General features: G+C 47.9%; 1 protein-coding gene across 4 annotated transcripts in view; it reads left to right on the forward strand.

Annotated features, from left to right (window-relative positions):
• Positions 1-4,787: 4,787 nt before the first annotated feature.
• VPS13D (vacuolar protein sorting 13 homolog D) overlaps positions 4,788-25,278 on the forward strand; it is a 241,591-nt gene continuing 221,100 nt past the window's right edge. For all 4 annotated transcript variants that reach the window (XM_055331554.1, XM_055331555.1, XM_055331556.1 and 1 more), the window contains exons 1-7: positions 4,788-4,883; positions 7,595-7,767; positions 13,282-13,359; positions 15,743-15,933; positions 16,034-16,114; positions 22,092-22,208; positions 25,103-25,207. In XM_055331554.1, the coding sequence (XP_055187529.1) occupies positions 7,671-7,767; positions 13,282-13,359; positions 15,743-15,933; positions 16,034-16,114; positions 22,092-22,208; positions 25,103-25,207 (669 nt within the window). In that variant the 5' untranslated portion in view covers positions 4,788-4,883; positions 7,595-7,670. The remainder of the gene's footprint in view (positions 4,884-7,594; positions 7,768-13,281; positions 13,360-15,742; positions 15,934-16,033; positions 16,115-22,091; positions 22,209-25,102; positions 25,208-25,278) is intronic.

Consider the following 25,278-nt stretch of genomic DNA (forward strand, 5'->3'; position numbering starts at 1 on the left):
CTGGGTGATTCCCTGGACCTCTTGCCCGCGGCCCTGCCTCCGCCCTCTCCATCCAGAGCAGGGAGCCGGGAGGGGAGAGCCGCTCGGATGCCCCTTGAGCTTCTATATTTCCTCTCCATTATTGCCCGAGGAGATAGGCGAGGTACCCACCACCCTGCCGGGCAGAGGAGGGCGCGGGGCAGGGCCTGAGGCGTGGTACTTCTCTAAGTCCAGCTTAGAGACTTAGAGGGCAGCCTGCCCGCGGGAGCCTCCCGATAACCAGCTCCTTAGACCTGCACGACAGAGCCACGCAGTCCGGGGTTAAAGGGCAAGCACTCTCTCCCCTCCCCCCTCCCTCCTCCTCCCTCCCTTTCCCCCTCCCTACCTCCTCCACTCTTCCTCCCTTCCCACTCCTTTCCCCTCCCTCCCTCTCCCTCCCTCTCCCTCCCCCCTTTCTCCCTCCCTCCCTGGACCCCTCTGCGGCAGAGCTGAGAGGCTTCCCCGGGGGCAAAGCTAACAGGGAGCTGGGGACTGTGTTCCAGCTTTCCAGGAACCCGCAGTGTGGACCTGAACCTCCGCGTCCCATCTGGAGCTCAGACCTTGCACCTGTAAGCCGAGAGGGTGGGCGTCTGAGCTGTCCCCAGCTGTCCTGAGCTGTCCGAGCTGTGGCGCTGTCTCCTTCCACAGGGCTGACCGTGTGCTCACGGGGGGGCTCTGGGCCTGCACCAGGGGCCCTCGCACCGAGCGCAGCCAGTGCTACCCGAGGCAGGATGCGGATTTTGAAGACCCAGCACAAAACAGATATAAAATATCTCATCAATCATTTTTGCATTGATGGCATATTGACATAACATTTCGCAATGTCACCTAGATAAAATATTAACATTAACTTTACCTGTTTCTTTTCACGCTAAGGTGGATACTAGAACATTTGGAATTACGCATGTGATTCTCGCACTATATTCCTATCAGAGAGTTAAATGCCTTCACAATTTGATGAAATGAGTTTGTGATTACAATTGCAACCCCGCCCCCCCACCCTTCCTGGGGGGCCTGAGTGGCTCAGCTGGTTGAGCATCTGACTGGATTTCAGCTCTGGTTGTGACCTTGGGGTAATGAGATTGAGCAGCCTCTGCACTGGGCATAGATTCTCTCTCCCTCCCCTCTGTCCCTCCCCCTGCCTCCTCCTGTGCTTTCTCTCTAAAAAGAAAAAAAATTGCAACACCTCCCCCTACCCCTGAGATCTCTACCTCCCCTCTGGGACTCTTAAAGCCCTTATCACTTGTTATGATATCTTATAATTTACATCTCTGTTACATTTATTGCTTACTGTCTGCTCCTCTTGCTAGAACGTAAGCTCCAGTGAGGCAGGGCTTTGCTATTTTGCTCAGTCATGTGGCACCAAGTACATAGAATAGTGCCAGGCTCATAGTAGGTGCTCAATAAACGGTGAATGAGTGAATGAATGTAGGCATAGGAAGTATGGGGGGGGTTCCACTGTCACCAAATCTTCCAATTTTTCTAGAAAGGCCCCAAATACAGATTCTCACGTATTATCTCCAGCTTTTAAAAAGATTTTAACAATTTATTTTGGAGGGAGTGCAAGCAGGGAAGAGAGGGAGAGGGAGAGAGGATCTCAAGCAGACTCCCTTAACTCCCACTTAGAGCCCATGTGTGGCTTGATCCAACCCCCCTAGAAAATGAGCTGAGGCAAAATCAAGAGTCCGACACCCAACTGACCGAGTCACCCAGGTGCCCCAATCTCCAGCCTTTTAAATGTTGTAATTCTAATTCTGTTACAGCAAGGTGTGGGCCAAAGGAAACATTTCTGTAGTGTCCAGTCCTCTCTGGTCTAGAGGATTCTGGGGGCTGATGCACACTAGGCCAGGTGAGAAAGGGCCTGATGGAGGGAGTCCTGAGGAGGCCCCTCAAATCTAGCCTGTCCCAGAAAACTTGCCCCTTGTGGGCCAAGGTGCATCTAAGGGTCCAGCGTGGGTGGCGATTAAGGGACATCCCCCACCTCGTGTGCCCCTCACCAGTGGGGTGTCTGTGGCCGGTAGATGCTCCCATGCTGTGACCGCTGCATCTACCGAGGCTCAATCCTGGGACTGAATCCTGAATCGGGCTCCCAACTCAGTGAGGAGCCTGCTTATCCCTCTCCCCTTCCCCCTGCTCATGCCCTCTCTCTCTCTAATTAAACAACAACAACAAAAAAACCTTTAAAGTTTTTGACTGCTATGAATAAAGCTGCATTCCTGTACGTCTTTGCAGACACATGTGATTCCATTTCTCTCGGGTAGATATTTAGTAGGAGGATGGCTGTCTGGTCCGTGTGCCTTCCGAGGGATTCCAAAGTGAGGGCCCAAAGACTTTTCAGTAGTACTAGTTGATTGAATGGTGTCCTGGCATCTGCATTTTTTTTAAGATTTTATTTATTATTTATTCAAGATAGATATATATAGAGAGAGATGCAAAGACACAGGCAGAGGGAGAGGCAGGCTCCATGCCGGGAGCCCGATGTGGGACTCAATCCCAGGACCCGGGATCACGCCCTGGGCCAAAGGCAGGCGCCAAACCGCTGACCTACCCAGGGACCCCCTGGCATCTGCATTTTTTATTTATTTATTTTTTATTTTTTTATTTTTTTATTTTTTAAATTTATTTATGATAGCTACAGAGAGAGAGAGAGAGAGAGAGAGAGGCAGAGACACAGGCAGAGGGAGAAGCAGGCTCCATGCACCGGGAGCCCGACGTGGGTATCAATCCTGGGTCTCCAGGATTGCGCCCTGGGCCAAAGGCAGGCGCCAAACCGCTGACCTACCCAGGGACCCCCTGGCATCTGCATTTTTAATAAACTCCCCAGCTACAGCCGAGGGTTCCTGTGCTAGAAGATCTGGACTCAGATCCTTCGGCTCTAATGGGCTGCTTCCCTTCTGCCTCCCATCTGCAGAGTCTGAGGTTTCACACCCAAACCTCATCCCCCGAGGGGACCCAGCGTTGAGATTCTGATAGGCTGTTCCCACCCCTGAGGAGCTCAGGCCTCGCCAGGAACGTTCAGCCCGCAGTCGCCTTCGTTAGCTCAGCATTATGAGGGTTGATAATTATGATGGTTAATACCCTACTGCAACCTTGCCCTTAGGCCTCCTGCATCTTCTGACTTTTATGAGCTGAGGTCTTCCTGTCCTTGTGGGGCTGATGCAAGATGACGGGTTCATTTGTCCATTTATTCCTTCGTTCACCTACAGCACCTTTAACCGGGCCTTTTCTGTGCGAGGCAATGGCTCGCTGCTAGAGGGGCATTCGTGGAAGGGAAAATCAGTGCTTTCAGGGTGCAGAAAGGTGATGATGAGTAGGAACAAGATAATTTCAAGTGCCATTAAGTCCTGTATATGAGGAAATACAACAGGGTGATGGTTGAAGGGAACCTTAGGTAAGAGCCGGGAAATGCTCTGGGAGGTGGAATGCGGCTGTAGGACCCTCTGGCTATAGGACCATCCAGCTATAGGACCATGTGAGGGGCCCCCCCCCCCCCCCCCCGCAGCCTGCAGCCGCTGGAGGAAGGCTGGGAGCCCTTCAGCTGTGGCTGGTTTGTATGGAGAAGTGCCGCACGTGTAAAGGGCACGCTAAATTCCAAAAACTTACTATAAAAAATCCCCCTAAAATACCGCATGGTTTCTTTCTTTCTTTTTTTTTTTTTTTCCTGTCGGCTTCCAGGTTGATATGGTCATATTCTGGACATACTGAATTATGTGAAATACATGATTTTCCCTTTTTTTCTTTTAAAAAATGTACAAAGTAGTAAATTAAAAACTACGATGTGGCTTGTCTGTGTGGCTTGGACAACAGATGTGGGGGGAAGGCATCCTAAGGAGAGAGACTGGGGGACGGACGGGGTCCTGGGCGGAACCGAGGGATTGGGGGGTGCAGGGGCCCGGAGGAGGACTGGGGGCGGGGCGGGAGGAGGACTGGGGGCGGGGCCCGAGGAGGATGGGGGCGGGGCCCGAGGAGGATGGGGGCGGGGCCCGAGGAGGATGGGGGCGCGGGGGCGGGAGGAGGGCTGGGGGCGGGGGGCGGGAGGAGGGCTGGGGGGCGGGGTGCGGGGGCCCGGGGGGGCACTGGGGGGCGGGGGGCCCGAGGAAGATTGGGGTGCGGGGGCCCGAGGAGGACTGGCAGACGCGGGAACGGACCAGCGCGGCGGGAGCCTGGGGGTCGGCTCTCCAAGGTTTAATTCAGGTGTAAGGCGGAGCTGCTTTAAGCGAGGAAGTGGCTCGGGCTCAGGAGTTGTAGCCGAGCCCTGGGCGCCGACCCCCGCGGATTCCGGCGCCTGCTCCCCGGCCGGCCTCGGCCCCCTGCCCCCTCCCCGGGCTCCCTGCGCCCCCCCTCCACCCCCCAGCACGCTCCCCCGCCCCTGTCTCCCTCCTCCCCCCCGCCCCTCCCTCCGTCCCCCGCCCCCGTCTCCCACTCTCCCCTCCCCCCCAGCTAGGCTCTCCCGGGCCCCCCCCCCCGTCTCCCCCTCCAGCCCCGTCTCCCCCTTCCCTCTCCCCCCCCCCAGCTAGGCTCTCCCGGCCCCTCCGTCTCCCCCCTCCCGCCCCCCACCCAAGTCTCCCTCCCCCGGTCTCCCCCCGCCCCGGCCCCCGGCCCCCCACTGCCCCGCCCCCGGCTCCCCCTCCCGCCCCCCCGTCTCACCCCCGCCGCCCGGGGTCCGGCTCCCGCGGAGCCTCGGCGAGCGGCTGCGGGCGGCAGGGGGCGCCTCCTCGACGACTCGGCGCTCGGCTGGGCAGGCGCCGGCGCGTCGGCCGCTCGATTGGTCGGGTCTGGGCGGGCCGGACGCCGCGGGCCAGCGCCATTGAGGAGCCGGGAGGGGCAGCGCCGCGCAGGGCCGGGCTCGGCCGGGACGGCGGCAGGTACGGGGCGGGGGCGGCGGGGGGTGCGGGGCGGCGGGGGCGGGGGCGGGGGGCGGCCGAGCGCCCGCTGTGTGTCGGCCCCGCCGCGGGAGCGCGCCCGGGACCCGGGACCCGGTGCCGCCTCCCGCCGCCCAGCTCCTCGGGCCCCGCCGGCCTGTCGGCCCCCGGCCCCGCACGGCCCCGGCCCCGGGGTGCGAGGGCTCAGCCGCGACCCCGCGAGCCCCGCACGGGCGCCGGGCCGCCCCTCGAGGGTCCTCAGCGCCCGCCGGCTCGGGGGCCGCGCTCGGGGGCGGCGACCTCGGGCCTCCAGCCGCCCGTCCCCGCGCCCCGGGGTCACGGCCGGGCCGAAGCCCTCCCCGGGGCGGGACCCGGCGCCGCGCCCTCCGGCCTCCACCTGCGAGGCGGGGCTCGGTTCCCGGCGGCCCGAGGGCCGCGACCCCCCGCGCCCTCTGACCCCCGACCCCCGACCCCGCCCCGGCTCCCCGCGCGCTCGGGCCCGCGGAGCTGCGCCTCCCGGGGCCTCTGTCGGCCCCCCCACTGCGGCCCGGGGTCAGGGGTCGGGGGTCGGGGGTCGGGGGAGGCCCCGGAGCGCTTGGCGGCCCGCCTCACCGGGCTGGGGCCCTTCCCGACCCCGCAGCCCCGGGGGATCCGCTCGCCTCGCTGCGCTGCTACAGCCTCGGGGGCCCGGGACCCCCACCCTCGGGGCCGGGACCGCGCTCGGGGCGACGCCGGCGGCGGTAGCGGGGGCGCTCGGGGCCGGTGCTCACCGGACACAAATGTCTCTTACCAGGCCGCTAAACACATCTTTTTTTTTTTTTTTTTTTAAGATTTATTCACTTATTTATTCATGAGAGACACAGAGGCAGAGACACAGGCAGAGGGAGAAGCAGGCTCCATGCGGGGAGCCCGACGCGGGACTCGATCCCGGGACCCCGGGGTCACGCCCTGGGCCAAAGGCAGGCGCCAAACCGCTGAGCCCCCCAGGGATCCCCTCCATCTTATTTATTTATTTATTTATTTGTTTGTTTATTTATTTATTTATTTATTTAAGAATTTGTTCTTGTCATCTCTCCTCTGAACAAATGTGTCCAATGATCTCTAGCACATGCTTTGTTTTACACAAAATAAGGCTCAAGAAGATGTTTGGAAAGAAATGAGTGTTTCATCAAATGCTGTTTATTTACCTTTTTCTTTTCACTGTCCCCGACGGCGGAATGAAAATCTTGCTGCAAGTGCAAGACACTGTTGACAAATACAAGTCGGCCTTTCCTGGAGGTCCAGCTGACGCTTACAGGGTTGGGGCACCTACAGTCATGTTGGCCCCGGTGCTTGAGCGACTGCCCTTGGCCCAGGGCGTGACCCCGGGGTCCTGGGATGGAGTCCCACGTCGGGCTCCCTGCTTGGCACCTGCTTCTCCCTCTGCCTGCGTCTCTCTTTGTCTCTCTCTCTGTGTCTCTCATGAATAAATAAATAAAATTAAAAAAAAAAAAAAGGATCTAAGACTCTTCCAGGGCCTTGTGTTTTGGGTCTTTGTGAGGAGGTATCATTTGGGATACGTGTGTCTTCTGGCACACACATGAATCCCTGGGCTTGGGGCAGCCCAAGCCCAGGGCCTGGAAAGGATCCTGAAAGCGCTGGTTCCAAGTGGGACGCGTGCCAGAGCAAATTTGGAGTGTCCAGCTTGGTGGGCTGGTGTCTGAGGTGCTTGGCTCCGAGCAGGACTTGGAACTCACCGTTCTAATTGGGATCTACACGCTAGCCAAGCGATTTCAGAACTCATTTAAACTTTTGTGTCTCAAGTTCCCTCGTGTTAACTTTTTGTAGTAGTAAAAGTAATCAGTGTATTTTTTGCGATGCTAACACACACAGTTTTCTCCTAGGTTGTAGTAATGTCGTACTGACTGTAAGTACTGTAGCTGGAACCAGAGGATTTCTTGTATTTGTATTAGTGAGATAGTTCGTTATATCAGCATCATCTGGTGCCTGGGTACCTGTGATGCAGTTCCAGAACATTTAAGAACAGTGATAAACCACTGCCTCCTCCCTCTCACTTATGTTACTTTAGGAATGCTCTTGATAAACAAACTTGCAAAACTGAATTAGGGAAGGCTTAAAGAGGATCATTGCAGACTATGAAGTTCATTGAAATCTCTTAGGGCGTTTTTGTCTTAATCTAGGACAGGGTTCTTCCTTTTCCTGTCTGTCTTTGGACAGGGTTTTTTTTAACCTTAGCGCTGTTGACATTTGGGCTGGATGACTCTTTGCTGTGGGGGAGCTATCTTGTGCATCGTAGGATGTTTAGCTGTTTCCATGGTCTCTATTTTCAAGATACCAATAGCAACCCCCAAAAAATGTGTCTAGACATTGCCCAGTTTTACTTGGATGAGAACCTCTGAGCAGGACAGTCTAGTCCCAAGGTGAATTACTAAAGGCAGGCAGTTTAATGATCCGTTATATCAAAAAGATAGACAGCTTGGAATTATAGGTTATTTTTTGGTAAATTTGTAAATGACTGTTCCTTGTAGCTGTGTCAGAATGTAGACGTGTTGGTTCGATTCTCTGCTAACGGGGCATCTTGCAGTGCTCTTTACCCCATCTTTTCTAAATCTGCTTTGCATTCGTCCATCTATAGGGGAGGTCGGGTAGGAGATCAGCTTAGAAAATCACCTGGTTTTTCTCTTGACTTCCTTTCTTTCCTTTTTCTTTCATAGATTCTTCTATGACCATGAGAGAGAGAAATAAAGAATGATCCATGATTTTTAAACACCTTGTCTTGAGGATATAGTCATGTTGGAAGGTCTTGTAGCCTGGGTTCTCAATACTTATCTGGGAAAATACGTCAACAACCTGAACACTGACCAGCTCTCTGTTGCGCTTCTGAAAGGTAAGTACACGTATTTCTTTTTGGTAAAGTATGCCACTGCACATGACATTTTTTTCTTTCTTTCTTTCTTTCTTTCTTTCTTTTTTTTAATATTTGTTTTGTTATACTGAGAATAATAAAATATAATGCCCAGATGGCTTTGTACTAAATATGTGTAAAAGGAAGTATGTTCTCCCTCATGACACTGATTATTATTACAGGGTAACTTAAGTATGTAGTTGTATTGCTGTAGCTTTTAGGGAACTATTAAATATTAAAAAAAAAAAAGACTATACTGCTGCTGATTGTGCTTTATCGCAGTTAATTTTTTAGCTTTATTTTTTAAAAGATATTTATTTATTTATTTATTTATTTATTTATTTATTTATTTATTTATTTATTTATTTATTTCTGAGAATACACAGAGAGGAGAAAGAGAAGCAGAGACACAGGCAGAGGGAGAAGCAGGCGCCATGCAAGGAGCCCGACATGGGACTCGATCCCGGGTCTTCAGGATCAGGCCCTGGGCCAAAGGCGGGGCTAAACCGCTTGAGCCACTCGGGCTGCCCTAATTTTTTAGCTTTATGAAACTTTATGGATGTGGCCATGATGTAATGACAGTGACATTGGCTTCAAATCCTGTTATTTTACTTATTAGCCGTGTGAACAAGCCATTGATATTCTGAGTCTCAGTTTCTTTAGAAAAAGCATGTAGTATACCTCTCCAGAGTTGCTGTAAGACTCAAATGCAGCAAATGGAATGACATTTAAAGTCTCTGTCCTGCTGCTGGTTTATAATAGACATCTAGTCAAAGTTTTAAACTATGTTACTATAGGGTCTTCAAAAGAATAACATTTGAGAGATTTTAGCCTTTATGGGCCTGTCTTTGGTAAATGCTTATACATGGTTTAATGCAGTGCAGGAAACTGGTGTGAGGTTTGGAAAACTGCTTTTTCTACCCCCTTCTTTTTTAAATTTCTCTTTATTCACAATGGGACACTCAAACAAATCTGGAGAAAGGAGATAAAGTGAGTTTGCAAGCATGTAGCATCACAGTAAGTGGAAAGGAGATCTCAAGTACGGCAGAAAGCTCACCTTCCTGGGGATATGGATTTTGGCAGGTGGCCCAGGACAGGTTAGTGGGGATGGCAGCGGCACAGATCGTGGGAGAGTCTGAGAATAGGGTGCCAGTGGCTCACTTGTCAGAAGTGTTGTTTCTAGATTTTTCCTGACCCACCTAAAGCAGTGAAAGGATCGTGGCAGCCATAGGCTATAGGGAGCTCTGCAGTCGCCCCTCCCACTCCCTTCCTTTCATTGGAGACAGAAGTAGGCTTTTTCTTCATCTCTGGCTTCTGTCCTGACCTTTTTGTCCCGTCCTTAGAAGGGAGCTGCTAAGTGCAAGATGAGAGTGACCAATCTGTCAGGGAAGAGGATGTGTTCAAAGTACAAGAGTAGTGTCAAGTGTCATCTCTTTGGTCATTTACTGAAGTTCTCCTACATGCTGTGGAGCTCACTAGGTTGTACAGGACAGGTAACAGGGCCTAGAAAGAGAATTGCAAATCATAATCTTGTTCATAAAAGAGATAGCTCTTTCAAGACTAATATGGTTAAGAGGATGTTTGCCGAAGAAATGAATAAAATTTGTGGTATCTGCTGTATCATGGATTCTGTACTAGTAACGGATCTCCGTTTTAGGATATCTCTCGTAATGGCAACTGTGTGTGTCTCTCTGATGCTTCAAAGTGCTTTTCTGTGCTTCCTGTTTAAAAAATATTCTCTGTGCAGAATAGAAAAATAATTTTTCTTTCATAACCGGTATTAGTGTGGTGTCCCTTCCTTATGGATGTAAATCACCCCACAATGCTTGGCTAGGAAAGTGTTGTGGCATTGCAGTTATAGTTGAAGCATATTTGGAGGCAGAGGGTACTGTATAGGAATAAGAATATTATTTCAATCCATCTGCAGATATTTAGTGTCCGAGATGCTTTGGGAGATGCCAAGGAGATGGAGACAGTGGTCAAGAGTATGAGTTTTGTAGTAGGCTATGTCTGTGTGTGTGTGTTTTTTTTTTTTTTTGTTTTTGTTTTTTTTAGAGAGAGAAAGTGGTGGGTGGGGGGTGTGCAAAGGGAGAGGGAGAGAGAGAGAATCTTAAGCAGGCTCTACAATCAGCGCAGAGCCTGACTTGGGCTCGATCTCATGACCCTGAGATCACGACCTGAGCCCAAATCAAGAGTCAGACGCTTAATTGACTGAGCTGCCCAGGTGCAGCCAGACTGGTTTTGAATCCCATTTCCTCCATTTATCAGGAACTTGGGTAAATTACTCCAGTCCTTCATAAATTCTCAAATTCTTTCTGTAGCGTCTTTCTGTAGGAGGAGAGAATATTAACTGTCTCATAAGGTTCTGAGGACTAGACACGCTAATGCGGGTCAGAGAGCTTAGAGCTGCTCGGGGTGTAGAGGGCGCCTGGGTCAGTGTTAGTTACCATCATCCGCCGTTGTCATGATCGTCAGCATGTGATTGGCTTGGGCCGGACTTCAGGGCTGGATTGGGTGCACATATGGAAAGTGATTAACAATGCAAAATAGCATACGAGTCGTGGAAGGAGAGAGAACATGTCTACGATTTTATTTGTTCCATCTCTCAGCAGACACCACTAAGCACCTGCTTAGGGTATGGCTGTGTGTGTTACAGATAATACAAAAAGGGGGGACAGTAGAAGACCCCTCGTAACAGCTGCTCGTAACCATGAGCAAGTTACTGAAGCCTCTTCACCCCTGTCCCTCTTGCCGCCTGAGATCAGAGGCGTGGCACAAACTCTAGTGCTGCCCCTTACTATCAGCTCTGCACTGTTTTTTTTTTTTAAAAGATTGTATTTATTTATTTGACATTGGGGGGGGGGGAGCACAAGCAGGGGGAGCTGCAGAGGGAGAGTGAGAGTGAGAAGCAGGCTCCCCACTGAGCCGGGAGCCCAGAAGGCAGATGCTTAACCGAGCCACCCAGATGCCCCAGCTCTGGTATTTAAGCATACGACTTACCTGTGCGCCTGATTTCCCTCACCTCAGAATGGAGAAGATAATGGTATTTCTTCATATTGTTGTGAAGATCAAATAAGATGATGGACACGGAGCTCTTGGCTCCAGTAGGATCTCCCTAAATGCTATTCCTGTTGCCCGACATCCACCGCCGTAGGCCCTGCCCTCGGAGACCTGTTAATTCGTTGGCAGTACAAGGCAGCGTACGCTGTTGCTCTAGAGACGCAGGCGCGGTGCGCCGGGGTGCCAAGGGGGGCCGTCCTTCACCCTGTTGGGAGGATGCTGGGAAGGCCATTCCGGAGGTGGCGGCGCAGGATCCTGGCAGGCGGCCCGGGGTGGGTCACCACATTCCAGGTAGAGTGAGGCTTGTGAGCACAGGCAGGAGGCAGAAAACTCGCAGGGCGTGTTTGGGATGGTTTGGGGCCAGGAGGTAGCAGCTGCCAGTGTCACGCCAGGAACTTTGAACCTTGGGCAATGGGCCTATCTTATATATGGGGCCCAGTGCTTAGGTCCCCCCACCGTTTTGTTCCTATCCACTCTGCACCTCAGGCTGGCTTTTTAAGTGACACAGGGGCGCGGGAAGGGAGTTAGTTGTCAGTGCTGACCAAAAAGCCACCAGCCTCCAGATTTACCCTGGTTCTAGGGACTCCACTTCTTGCTCAGCTCAGCTGAGGAGTTTGTGGATAAGACATCCAGGAATAAGCCTGCACGTCATCTGCCTGGAAAGGAACGAAGAGCACTGTACCTACTGTGGGTCCCTGGAGGGACCTTTCCCAGCAGGGCAGTTGTGGGTGCATATTTGAATGGGTGGGGAATCTGAGAGCCTTCCCTCCAGAACTGCTGAGCGCTGTTGCTGTTTTTGCCCGACTCCTTTGTTTTGGCAGCTGGGGGCTGCTGCCCTCTTCTCATTGTTTCCCTGGGGTCTTCTCCTTCCTAGACCACTTCTTTTGCTCTCTGCACTTCAGCTTTAATTTTTCCTGGCATGTATTGCCTACCATTCCTTCCACTTGCCCAAGATGTACAGCAGCCAAGGAATCCCAGTGCCAGCCGCCTTTGTGACAGATTTGGGTATTGAAAAATAGGGCAAATGATTCAAATTGCAAATGATGCTCTTCAAAAGAAGAAACTATGTGCTTTCTCCTTTTAAGTCAGTTTCAACTGTTGAGGAACATGTTTCATGTCCCCCCCCCCCACTTATGATCATTGCTCCCCAAATGTGGAAATAGAGTTGTTTCTGGGCTCTCTGGGGTTATTAACTTCTCCTTTTGGTTAGTCTTAAGCTATGTGGGGACCCATGTGGGGACACATGTTCCTGCAGAAGTCTACAACGTGAGCTGGTTGCATTTGCTTAGCATCTGCCAAGCTGCTAGATCTGAATACTTTAGAAGCCAGTTACCCACAAATCTTGAACAGTCATTTAAAGGAAAAAAATAATTGTTTCTTGTATTGGTTTGTCTTTGGCTGGCTTGCCTTTCTTTTGAGTTCCTGTACCAGTTAATGGTTGCTGGGCAGTTGTCTGTACTCCCTGTTCTCAGAAATTGCCTTCGGTGGTGCAAACAGTTTTGTAGAATGATGGCTGTCTCCTCTGCCCCTTAGGACGGGGACCCTGCCTTCTCTTCTTGTATTTCCAGTGGCCAGCACGGTGCCTGCTGCAGATTGGGGAGTGGTATATCAGTGTGTTCGCATGACTTCCACAGCGAGGAGAGGGAGAGATCCAGCCACACCCTCTCCACTATGCTTCGGCTGTTCAGGGACATCTTGTACCTCTAGGTTTCAGTCCTATAAAAGCTGGGTCTGAGAAGGACCTTCAGCAGTGGTTTGTTCTTTGCTTTCTAACAGGTAATTAGGCCTGCAAGCGTAGATGCAGAGAACATGTGGAGCTAGTCTTTCCAGAAGAGAGTATAATTCCCTTTGGTGACCATCTTTATTTAATTCTCATGGGCTCTCATGTTACGTGCAATATACCCATTTTGGGGGAGTGGGTGGGTTGCCAGAGCTTGTTAAAAATGGCAAATTTCTGTGTTTCAATCCCAGAGGTGTCTTGAGGGGGGTCTAGGAGCCTGCATTTCTTCCCAGGTGACTTAGATGGCGAATATTTGCCTAAACCAGGGGTCTGCAAACTGGCTAGCTGGTCAAATCCAAACTGAGAATGGCTTTTATTTTTTTTTTTTAAAGGCTTGTAAAAACCCAACAACACAAAACAACCAGAGAGAATATACAACAGATAGCCTAAAGCTTAAAAGTATTTACTGTCTGCCTTATTATAGAGAAAGATCCTTGCCTACACCCTTCACCTGCTGGTGAGCTTCAGCTGTCAGAACGGGATGGTCGGGAAACTAGTAAAGCTAGTGTACACAGGCTGATTGTGGGGTTACTCCTGGCTTTTTATAGCTGGGTTAAGCTGTAAGACTTCACCTTTAACTTTTAATGATTTGCATATAGTAAGTGCCTACTGCATATGTTGGGTGAACATTTCATGATGTCATTTTTATTTTTCAGGTGCTGTTGAGTTGGAAAACTTGCCCTTAAAGAAAGATGCCTTGAAAGAACTAGAATTACCATTTGAAGTCAAAGCCGGTGTGTGGAACTCTACAGGAGAGGGAGGCAGTTTTGAGTCTTATTCTGCTTGGGACAGGAAAACTGAGAGCCCTTGAGTTTGGCTCTGTTTGAGCAGGAAGAGGCAGGATAGGAAATACCGAGTTTAGATCAGTACTCAAGTGTGGCCTTTTCTATTAGGATGACCTTGGGGCAGTGGTGGGGAGGTCAGGTGTTTCCCGGCATATTGAATCAGAACTGCCAAGGGAGTGTCCTTGAACCTGCATGTTTAATAAGCACCACAGGTGATTCTTACATTTCCTAATGTGTGAGAACTTCTGTCCTAGATACAGGGGGTTCTTATTTTTGGAGAGTTCATTATATTACTGAGAGGTTGTTTATTGAATGAAAGGTGGGCTCTGGCACAGTGTGCTTTCTGGCGGTGTGGCTTTGGGGGAGTTTCCTTGCCACTCTGTGTGTGCTTCTTAGTCTTTAAGATGAGATGATAATCATTGTACCTACATCAGAGGGTTGTGGGAAGGAATGCATGAGTTACTGCGTCAAAATTACTCGAAACAACGCCTAGCACACTAAATAGATGTTTGCAGTTACTGTAGGAGTTCTGTAGTTACTAGGTTTGGTAAGGAAACAAGAATTGTCTTGGAGTAAATTTATTCTTTGTTGGGGCTCTTGGCTTACTCAGGCAGTGGAACCCGCGACCCTTGATCTCAGGGTTGTGAGTTCGTTCCCCATGTTGGGTATGAAGATTACTTAAAAATAAAATCCTTATAAAAGTTCTTTGTTAAATGACCATGTATAAAATTAGTCCCTATTCAGACGCACCGTCATCATTCAGTAATAGCTTGTTGATGTCAGTCTTTTCATTACTTTTGAGTACTTATGTTACAGTAAAATGCAAGTACAGTGCAAATCAGTTGCTGGGTGAAGTAGGATAGAAATCTTGCAAAAGATTTAGGCTTTCTTGAAGTCACTTCGAGTGATGGGTGAACTGCTGGAATCACAGGCAAAGGCACTGAAAAATGAGACTCTGAAAGAAACTGAGGAATGATGATACTGAGGGCACTTCCAAAGAGTTATTATTTGAATGTCAAAGGATTAGGAAAGGCTCTTGTGGGAAATTGATGAAGTTTCCTAATATTTTTGCAAAAATGACCCTCTTTTACTTTTTTTTTCTCCAAAAAGTAAATGAAATGTAACAGAGGTTATATTTTGCTGTCATCTAACTTATCAAACATGCCTCTTCCCCCCAATAATTTAGGTTAGAATTACAATCGCACACTAATTATTATTAAATTCTTTGTGAGTTGGTATGTGGTTTGAGTTATTATATAAATTATTAAATAGAAAAGACTTTCACTTTTCTAGATAAAATCCAAATTAAAATGTTATTTTCATTATTTGTTGCCATTTCTTGATTTATTACTGGATTACACAGTTGATCACTTGGTGTTAATATTCTCCTATCTTCAACAAATCAATCCTATTTGAATTCTAGATCTTAGAGGGTAGAAATCACTCAGAAAACATGTGTTTCTTTCAGAGGGAGCATATTAGTTGGGCCATGTGAATCTTCCAGAGATCCTTTAGGACAGTTCAGATATTCTTTTGCGTTATTCCTTCGTGGTAACTTACCTCCTATTAATTGAATTTAAAGAAGACCTGTGTCCTAGGAGACTGCTAGATATGGTAGCACTTGGGAAATCAGTCTGGGTTCTCATGAAGAATCAGGATTCTTTCTCGATAGAGTGCCACTGTAGCATTTTAACCACAGTTCGGTTGGCATGTTCAAGACTGGATATACTGTGAGTAAGTCTGGTAACTGCCAAGAAGTGCTTCTCAACCAGCCCACTAATAATGAACAAGAAATGAGTTTCATGCTCATGGGCTTGTGCAGGTGCTATGGGGAGAAAAGACAAGGAAGTTTAAGAGGTAGTTCACTTGGGGAAGAAGGACTTTGCAGAGGCGAGGTGTCGCATTTGATAGGGTCAAATTGGGCTTTTCTTTTTTTAAGATTTTATTAGAGACAGAGATAGCAACAGATAGCACAAGTGGGGAGGAGAGGGAGAAGCAGGCTCCCTGGTAAGCAGAGAGCCCAACTTGGGGCTCGATCCCAGGACCGGACCCTGAGATCGTGACCTAAGCCGAAGGCAGGCACTTAACCAACTGAGCCATCCAGGCGCCCCCACTTTGGGCTTTTTCCATGTACTTTATTGTGCCTCGTTCTTACAGATCTCAGCCTACAACTTTCTATTTCCCATGTATGAGAACCTGCTGCCTGTTTTCTTAGATTAAAAAATAAATGGTAAAAATACTCATGCTCCTTATAGAAAACTAAAAGGATGCAGAAAACCAGTAAGAAGCAAAAATGTGGATGGATAGTTGACAAGACTTTGCTTTTTCCCAGGCTTAATTGGGAAGGTAACTCTTCAGATTCCCTTTTATCGCCCCCACGTGGACCCTTGGGTGATCTCCATCTCCAGCCTTCACTTAATTGGAGCCCCTGAAAAGCTAGAGGATTTCGATGATGAGAAGGAGAAACTCCTGGAGAGGGAGCGCAAGAAGGCTCTGCTTCAAGCCCTGGAGGACAGATGGAAGGTGAGGCGCACCCCGTCGGCCACCAGACCCAGACCAGCCACCGTGAGACATGAAGTGAGCAGAGCACTGGATCTGCTAACACCAGCTCTTTCCTTTGCAGAATGAACGCCAGCGGAAGGGGGAGTCCTACTGGTATTCAGTTACCGCCTCTGTAGTTACGAGAATTGTGGAGAATATTGAAGTAAGTCCTCCTGACTTTTTATAAAGTATGAACATGACAGGGACTTCTCCAGCTTAACTGTGTCGTGCTTCTCGGTACCATGTTTCTTGTGGGTTCAACTGAAATGATGTTCGGAGCCATGGCTGACTGCTCAGGTCAGCTCTTACAGGCTGCGCCAAAGGAAAACCTAAAAAGCAAGTCTCCAGCCCTGGGCAGACATGGGTTTTTCTTGCTTCACCTTGTGTCAGTAGGAGTTTTCCTTTCACTCACATTTTGCTTTGTTTTTGAATGTTGGACTCTTACTTGCCGAAAGGATGTGCCTCCTTAGAAGCCAGGTCACCTAAACCTTTGTGACTTATCATTTCGGGCCAAATCACTTCACTTCTCGGTCTTGGTTTCTTCATCTGTAGAACGAGAGAGGTTGAATACACGGTTTCTAGTTGATTCCATAGTGAATTGCGGACAGCCCACGGAGATGTTTAATCTCCTACTGATGGATCTGGTGGTGGTTTGATGAGTTACAGTGTCAGGGCTGGTGGCCACGGTTTCTGCTTTACTTACAGTTTTGTTTCATCCTCAAAAACTAGACCAGGGTCTGCTCTCGTTTTCACAAATGCCCTAAGAGTAAGCCCATACATAGCGCCTCTGGGGTTTTCTTGCAATGCCAATGTGACACAGGCCAAATGGTTTCAAGGTATACTACTTCCCCTCAAACTGTCGGAGGTTGTTGGTTTCATAACTGTCATGAGATTGACAGAGAGATTGGTACATTTGAGGTGAGTGCTTTGAATTCTGTTTTAGACAGTTGTATTTTTTTTAGCTGTCGTTTATTTTAAATAATTCATCATTATTTTTACTAATAGCTTGAACTGAGATTTAGTTCATATCCCTTGAAGTTCACACTTTTAATGTATACATTCTAGTGTTTTTTCTTTTTTAATTTTTTTTTTTTTAATTTATGATAGTCACACACAGAAAGAGAGAGAGAGAGAGAGGCAGAGACATAGGCATAGGGAGAAGCAGGCTCCATGCACCGGGAGCCCGACGTGGGATTCGATCCCGGGTCTCCAGGATCGTGCCCTGGGCCAAAGGCAGGCACTAAACCCCTGCGCCACCCAGGGATCCCCTCTTTTTTAATTTTTTAAAAAAGTTTTTATGTATTTATTTTGAGAGAGAGAGAGAGAGAGAGAGAGAGAGCGCGCACAAGTGGGGGGAGAGGCAGAGAGAGAGGGAGAAGTAGACTCCCTGGTGAGCAGGGAGCCCAATGAGGGTCTTGATCCTAGGCGAATCATGACCTGAGCCAAAGGCAGATACCTAACCCACTGAGCCACCCAGGTGAGGCGGCTCCACTCTAGTGTTTTTTTTAAGATTTTATTTATTTATTCATGAGAGACACACAGTGAGAGAGAGGCAGAGACATAGGCAGAGGGAGAAGCAGGCTCCATGCAAGGAGCCCGATGTGGGACTCAATCCTGGGACCCTGGGGTCACGCCCTGGGTCAAAGGTAGGCACTAAACCACTGAGCCACCCAGGGTTCTCCTCACTCTAGTGTTTTTTTAGTGTGTTTACAAAGTGCCTAGATTACAGTCCCTAATGGCAGACCACTTTCATTACCCCCAAAAGAAACTGCATCCCCACGTATAGCCACACCCTTTCCTCCGCTCCCTCTAGCCCCATGCAACCACTGAACTACTTCCCTTATGGAAACTGCCTATTTTGGACATTTCATTTCATTTTATTTTATTATTTTATTTATTTTATTATTTTATTTTTTTTTATTTTATTTATTTTATTTTATTTTATTTTAATTAATTTTATTTTATTTTAATTTATTTATGATAGTCACAGAGAGAGAGAGAGAGAGAGAGAGGCAGAGACACAGGCAGAGGGAGAAGCAGGCTCCATGCACCGGGAGCCTGATGTGGGATTCGGTCCCGGGTCTCCAGGATCGCGCCCTGGGCCAAAGGCAGGCGCCAAACCGCTGCGCCACCCAGGGATCCCTGGACATTTCCTATCCATGTGGTCGTACACCATGTGGCCTTTTGTGTCTGGCTTCTCGCACTTAGCGTAATGCTTTCAAGGTTCGTCCATATTGTGGCATATGCTGGGACTTGATTCCTTTTTATGACTGAATAGTGTATTCCATCAAAGATACAGATTGTCAGAGATAAAGTTGAATGTTAGTTATAGTGGTAGAAACAGATTTTTATTCAATAACTGTTTTTTTTTTTTTTTTTCCCCAATAACTGTTGACAGAAGTGGAAAGAACAGAGCTCTACTCCAGTTTGCACAGAGGTGACAGGGAGAGTGAGGCAGGGGATCCGTGTGGGGGAGGGCTCAGGTGAAAAATGACCGAGGGTCAGTGTCCATGTGATAAGATCAGCTGTATCTGCTAGCTGGGCTTCTATGCTCCGAGAGACAGAGACTGAGATTGAGACTGGTCTTGTCCTTCCTGGTGATGACATTTCAGAGGAATGGTTTTCAAGTCCTCGATTGTAGGAGATACATACATATCTCATAGAGACAGAGAAAGGATTCACAATTGTAAGCTGTCTTTGGTACATGCTCTAAGAAAGGGAGGTCAGGGACCTAATGTCAGGCGTTGGCTGGAACAAACAGTCCTGAGCTTTTCCAGACAGGAACTCAGAATGAGGCTGGAATGTCCCAGGGACACAGCCTTAGGCTTGCTAGAAGCTGTGTTAACATGTGCTCAGATCTCTCTGCCTAGGAGGCTGAATGCTGAATGGAGTATCCATACTGAGAGGTTTTGCGGTTTTCGGAATATACTACATTTGTTTATCTGCCTATCAGTTGATGGACATTTGGGCTGTTTCCATTTTTCGCCTGTTACAAATAATGCTGCTGTAAACATTCGTGTATATTGTTTTGTGTGAATACACGTTTTCAGTTCTCTTGAGTATATATACCTGGGAGTGGAATTGTTAGAGTCATCTGGTAAATCTGTTTAATTTTATGAGGAACCGGCAAACTGTTTTTTCCAAAGAGGCTGCACTGTTTTACAGTTTCACCATTGATGTGGGAACATTTTAACTTCTCTGCACCCTCATCCACCGTTATTATTGTCTGTCTTGTGAGGATAACCACACTAGCGGGTGTGAGGTGCTAAGTTGCCGTGGTTTTGATTTGCATTTCCTTAATGGCTAATGTTGGACATCTTTCCACGTACTTAAGGCCACTTGTATATCTTTTTTGTTTTTGTTTTTGTTAATTTTTATTTATCTGCGATAGTCACACACACACACACACACACACAGAGAGAGAGAGAGAGAGAGAGAGAGAGAGGCAGAGACACAGGCAGAGGGAGAAGCAGGCTCCATGCACCGGGAGCCCGACGTGGGATTCGATCCCGGGTCTCCAGGATCGCGTCCTGGGCCAAAGGCAGGCGCCAAACCGCTGTGCCACCCAGGGATCCCTGTATATCTTTTTTGGAGAAATGTCTATGCAGATCCCTTTTCCATTTAAAAAATGGGTTTATTAGTGAATTGAAAGAGCTCCTTATATATTTTGTTCTTGTTTTTAAAGATTATGGGATCCCTGGGTGGTGCAGTGGTTTAGCGCCTGCCTTTGGCCCAAGGCGCGATCCTGGAGACCTGGGATCGAATCCCATGTCGGGCTCCCGGTGCATGGAGCCTGCTTCTCCCTCTGCCTATGTCTCTGCGTGTCTCTCTCTCTCTCTCTCTCTCTCTCTCTGACTATCATAAAAAAAAAATTAAAAAAATTTAAAGATTTTACTTACTTATTAGAGAGAGAGAACAAATAAGCAGTGAGGAGGACAGAGGGAGAGGGAGAAGCATTTCCACTGAGCAGGGAGCCGGCTGAGGGACTCAATCCCAGGATGCTGGGATCATGACCTGAGCTGAAGTTGGACACTTAAGCAACTGAGCCACCCAGGTACCCCAAGAACTTCTTTTTTTTTTAAAATATTTTTTAAATTTTTATTTATTTATGATAGTCACAGAGAGAGAAAGAGAGAGAGGCAGAGACATAGGCAGAGGGAGAAGCAGGCTCCATGCACCGGGAGCCCGACGTGGGATTCGATCCCGGGTCTCCAGGATCGCGCCCTGGGCCAAAGGTAGGCGCCAAACCGCTGCGCCACCCAGGGATCCCAAGAACTTCTTATATATTTTGGATTCTAGTCCCTTATCAGATGCATGATTTGTAAATATTTTCTCCCATCCTGTAGGTTGTCTTTTCACTTTCTGTTACAATTTTTCATTCACTGAGGCAGAGTGCTTTTTCTGTGGCTCACCTACAGGGACAAGGGGAAATAAGTAGTGCAAAGTGTATGTGTCCTGTTGGTGTTCCTGTGTCTAGGCGTAGAGACCCAGAGGCAAGATTAAGGTGTCGTAAGAGAACCAGTTATCTAGATCCAGTGGTATGTAGTTTAGTTTTTTAAAGGGATCTTCTGAAATGATTTGATAAAAGCATTACAGCTCTTTTTTGGAGATAGTACCAATCACAAAGGAACATCATTCATGTTGTTTGTGATTATAACTCTCAGGATTGTGTTTATAATTCTTGTCACATTGGACATGTGTATGCTGTAAATGTTTGTATAAGGTGCCTGCTGTGGCTTGCTTATTTATTTATTTATTTATTTATTTATTTATTTATTTATTTATTTTGGAGTTTTAAAATGAGTTTATTCAAGAACGTTCTTAGGAAGGCAACAATGTTTGTCATTAAAAAAAACTTTCTTCATGCTGAAAAGGTAATGTAAGAGGCTACAGTTATAAGCTTTCTTTCTTCCTTCCTTTCTTTCTTTCTTTCTTTCTTTCTTTCTTTCTTTCTTTCTTTCTTTCTTCTTTCTTTCTTCTTTTATTTATTTATTTTTATTTATTCATTTACAGAGACAGAGAGAGAGAAAGGCAGAGGCACAGGCAGAGGGAGAAGCACGCACCATGCAGAGGGCCTGACATGGGACTCGATCCAGGGTCTCCAGGATCACGCCCTAGGCTGCAGGCGGCACTAAACTGCTGTGATTCGGGGGCTGCCCTATAAGCTTCTTTCTATTGGAATTCTGTTAGTATATATAGCACAGTGTAGTCATTTCTGCGATGCTAGAATAAATAAAAAAAAGTCTCTTCTATGCTTCTCTTCAAAAACTTGATGAATAATAGATACATAAAAAAGCGATTTTTTTTTCTATTCATTCTGTAGTATTGGAGCCAGTATTTTTACCATCACAGGCTACAATTTTCACTTTATCCACTTTAATAAGTTCTGTCACCTCTCTGAATTCAACATCATTCAACACAAAAGTCCACACGTTATCGCAGAATCTGTATGTATTTAGAGAGCCCCTGAAATTGACTGTTCTTTTTTTTTTTTAATTTTTTTATTTATTTATGATAGTCACACACACACACACACACACACACACACACACACACACACACACAGGCAGAGACATAGGCAGAGGGAGAAGCAGGCTCCATGCACTGGGAGCCTGACGTGGGATTCGATCCCGGGTCTCCAGGATCGCGCCCTGGGCCAAAGGCAGGCGCCAAACCGCTGCGCCACCCAGGGATCCCGAAATTGACTGTTCTAACCCTCTGTGCCAATGCTGAATTATAGCTTTATCAAACTGAAGGAGAACTTGAAGGGCAAGTTGGGGGGTGATCTGTTGAGACTGTATGAGCTCATCAAGGCTCTCTTGGAGACTGTTTCCCAAAGTGATATTTCTATATAACTGATATGCCATGGCTTAGGAGGAAGAAATTGTTTTTCTTATTCAGGCTTGCATTGATGTCCTGTCGGGAAGGCGCTTCCCGCTGCAGAGCGGACTGAAGCGGAGCGGACCGAAGTGGAGCAGACCGAAGCGGAGCGGCCAGTGGCCCAGCAGGAAGCACCCACTTCCTGACCGCCTCTTCGGCCGCCACGGGACTACTGTGGCTTATTTAAATGCTCAAGGGCAGTTTGACGTCTACCTGTAGCACATGTCTAAATGCATTTTCCTTTGTTCTCCCCTTTGCAGTTAAAAATTCAAGATGTTCATTTGCGCTTCGAAGATGGTATTACTAATCCATCCCATCCTTTTGCGTTCGGCATCTGTATTAAGAATGTGTCCATGCAGAATGCTGTGAATGAACCTGTGAGTATGCACTGTGCTTGCAAGCTAGGAAGAAAGCACTGATTCTGGGGAATTTGGGGCGCTGCCTTTGGTCATTGCATGTTCTGTAAAGGAGACCGCATTCTTTCTTACCACGTTCTTTGGTGGGAATGTATATTTCTTGCTGTGTCAACAGATTAATGTGCCGGAATAGGGAAGTGGCCCATTTTCTCTGATGTTTCGTTATTTCACTCAGACCTTAAATGTTAATGTGGTTCTTTTTCATTTTATGCACAAGGAAACTGAGTCACAGAAAGGATTTCAGCTTTGATTTTCTTCTCATGCTATGTGTACTACTGGGGTAGGCTTCTGTTTCCTAGAATTGGTGTGCCGGGGCAATATTGGTTGATGCCTTCACGTCTTGAACCCCATTCTCCACCTCTCTTCTGACCTTCTCGTTCGAGGTCTTTACCTATGGGACATCTCTGTGGTGTTTTAGGCTTGTCATAAGCAAAATTATCCCCTTATGTTCCACTGGCCCATTTTGCTTCCCTGAAACCAAATTTTTCCCTTTATTCTCTACCAAGTTACCGAATGTTACAACGAATAAAACTAACATCCTTTGAGCTGTTTTCTGTGCCAGCCACTGTTCTTAGTGCTTACATGATTTATCGCATTGAATTATCAGTACTTTTTACCACCACTGTTAGCCTCATACTGCACACAGCTAAGGACGCTAAGGTTACAGAGTGATGGAATGGTGGAACCAGGTCTTGAGCCCACATGGACCAGTTGCAGAGTAGGGGTTTGCAAACTGCACCGTAGAGCAAAATCTCCCCTACCCCCGTTTTTGTCCGTAAAGAATTACTGGATCGTGGTCACAGTCATCATTTACATATGCTTCAAGGCTGCTTTTGTGCCCCAGAGGGCAGAGTCGAGTAGTTAAAACAGAAACTCTGATCCACAAAGCGGTCATATGTACTTCCTGGACTTTTTCAGAAAAAGTTTGCCACCCTTGCTCTGGAGCATGTGTCCTTACCGTTATGCTTATCTCCACAAGCCTGTGCTCATCCTTTTGCTTCATATTCCTTAACCTCAATATCCAGCCGCTCACAGCATCTGGCCAGTTTCCTTGCAAAATGTCTCAAATATGTCTCTTCCTGTCATCCTTGCTGCAACTGCCTTAGTTCAGTATCCTCTAAGCTTTGGCCTGGGCTAATAATAAACGTGCTGTTCCACGACCTTGCTTCCATCCCAGGCCATTGTTTCTTTCTAAACCAATGCTTCCCACTGTCTTCCACATCATGGCACACATAGGAAAAAGATATTATTTGGACAGGACCCTGGGGCAAATGCATGTGACTGCTGAGGACTGGAGGTGGTTAAGCCCGGTATTGTTTTTTTCTTTTTTTTTTTTAAGATTTTATTTATTCATGAGATACACACACAGAGAGAGACATAGGTAGAGAGAGAAGCAGGCTCCATGCAGGGAGCCTGATGTGGGACTCGATCCTGGGACTCCGGGATCACACCCTGGGCTGAAGGCAGGCACTAAACCGCTAAGCTACCCAGGGATCCCAAGCCCGATATTTCTAAATGTAACTTGAGCCTATAAATTTGCTCATTTCCTGATACACTCATGTCTCTTTTTCTCTAGCACACCAGGGTGGGAAGCTTTACTTTGCACTTTTGCCAGAGTTCTGTTTCTAAAACACATACTTGCCCCTGGTGGCATGCCTACCTCACAACCTGGTGGCTCCATGTCCCTTCAGGTATGAAGTCCAAACTCCTTAGTATGGCCTAAACTTCCTTTGCTAGTGTATTAGTTTCCTTGGGCTGCCTTAACAAATTACCACAAACTAAATGACTTGAAATGACAGAAATTTATTCTCTTTAGTTCTGGAAGCCTGAAATCGGAATCAAGGTGTTTGTGGGGCTAGTTTTATCTGGAGGCTCTGAGGAAGAAACCGTCCCTCCTTGCTTCTGGTGGTTGCCTTAGCGTTCCTTGGCTTTTGGGTGTATAGCTTCCACCTCCGTCTTCACATGGTCTTCTCCCCTGTGTGTCTGCCTTCTCTTCTTAGGATGCCAGTCATTAGATTAGGGACCCGATCATCCACTATGACCTCATTTTAATTTGATTACATCTGTAAAGACCCTATTTCCAGGGGGATCCCTGGGTGGCTCAGCGGTTTAGCACCTGCCTTTGGCCCAGGGCGCGATCCTGGAGTCCCGGGATCGAGTCCCACGTCAGGCTCCCTGCATGGAGCCTGCTTCTCCCTCTGCCTGTGTCTCTGCCTCTCTCTTTCTCTCTATGTCTATCATGAATAAATAAATATAATCTTTAAAAAAAAAAAAGACCCTATTTCGAAATACTGTGACATTCGCAGGTTCTAGGAGGACGTGAATTTTTGGGTTAACTACTTAACCCAGTAAACCTAGTTGCGTTCCAAGCTGCTTTTATTAGCACTTAACTCTACTCCCAAGTGTGTGTTTGTGCACCTGTACCAGTGCTGCCCTCACACCGTGAATACAGAGCTCCTTTTACCCAGATGTAGTCACCAGCTTCTGAAGCTGCCAGGCCTTTTGTATGGTGGACCGGACACTTGGACCTGTGTCCCCATGCTTCCCTCCTACCCTGCCTACCTTGTGCCAGAAACATACAGCTTTTGATGCTCGTCTACACGGTGACATTTTCTCTTTTGTTTGCTCATAGCATCTTACGTACTCTTCTGCTTTCTGCTTCATTAAAATTGATGTGTGTGTGTATCCCTACTTAGCTAGATTTTGAACACTTTAAGAGCAAAGCCATGTTTTAATTCAGTTTTGTTTTCCCAGTGCCTTGCAAAGTGCTGATGCAGGCCTCTTCAGACCTGGTTTATTGAATGAATAAGTCTGTGAATAAAGAGGCTCATGTGGTCTTCCCTGTTTTACATCAGGTACAGAAGTTAATGCGGAAGAAGCAACTAGACGTAGCAGAGTTCAGCGTCTATTGGGATGTCGATTGCACTTTGCTGGGGGATTTGCCCCAGGTGGAGTTACAGGTACGATTCCCATGGAAGGGTGTGGGGCTGCTGCATGGGTTTCTGTTCTCGGTGGCTCTGATCACCGCGCC

This window comes from Nyctereutes procyonoides, unplaced genomic scaffold, assembly GCF_905146905.1.
Source record: "Nyctereutes procyonoides isolate TBG_1078 unplaced genomic scaffold, NYPRO_anot_genome, whole genome shotgun sequence".
Classification (NCBI taxonomy): Eukaryota; Metazoa; Chordata; class Mammalia; order Carnivora; family Canidae; genus Nyctereutes; species Nyctereutes procyonoides.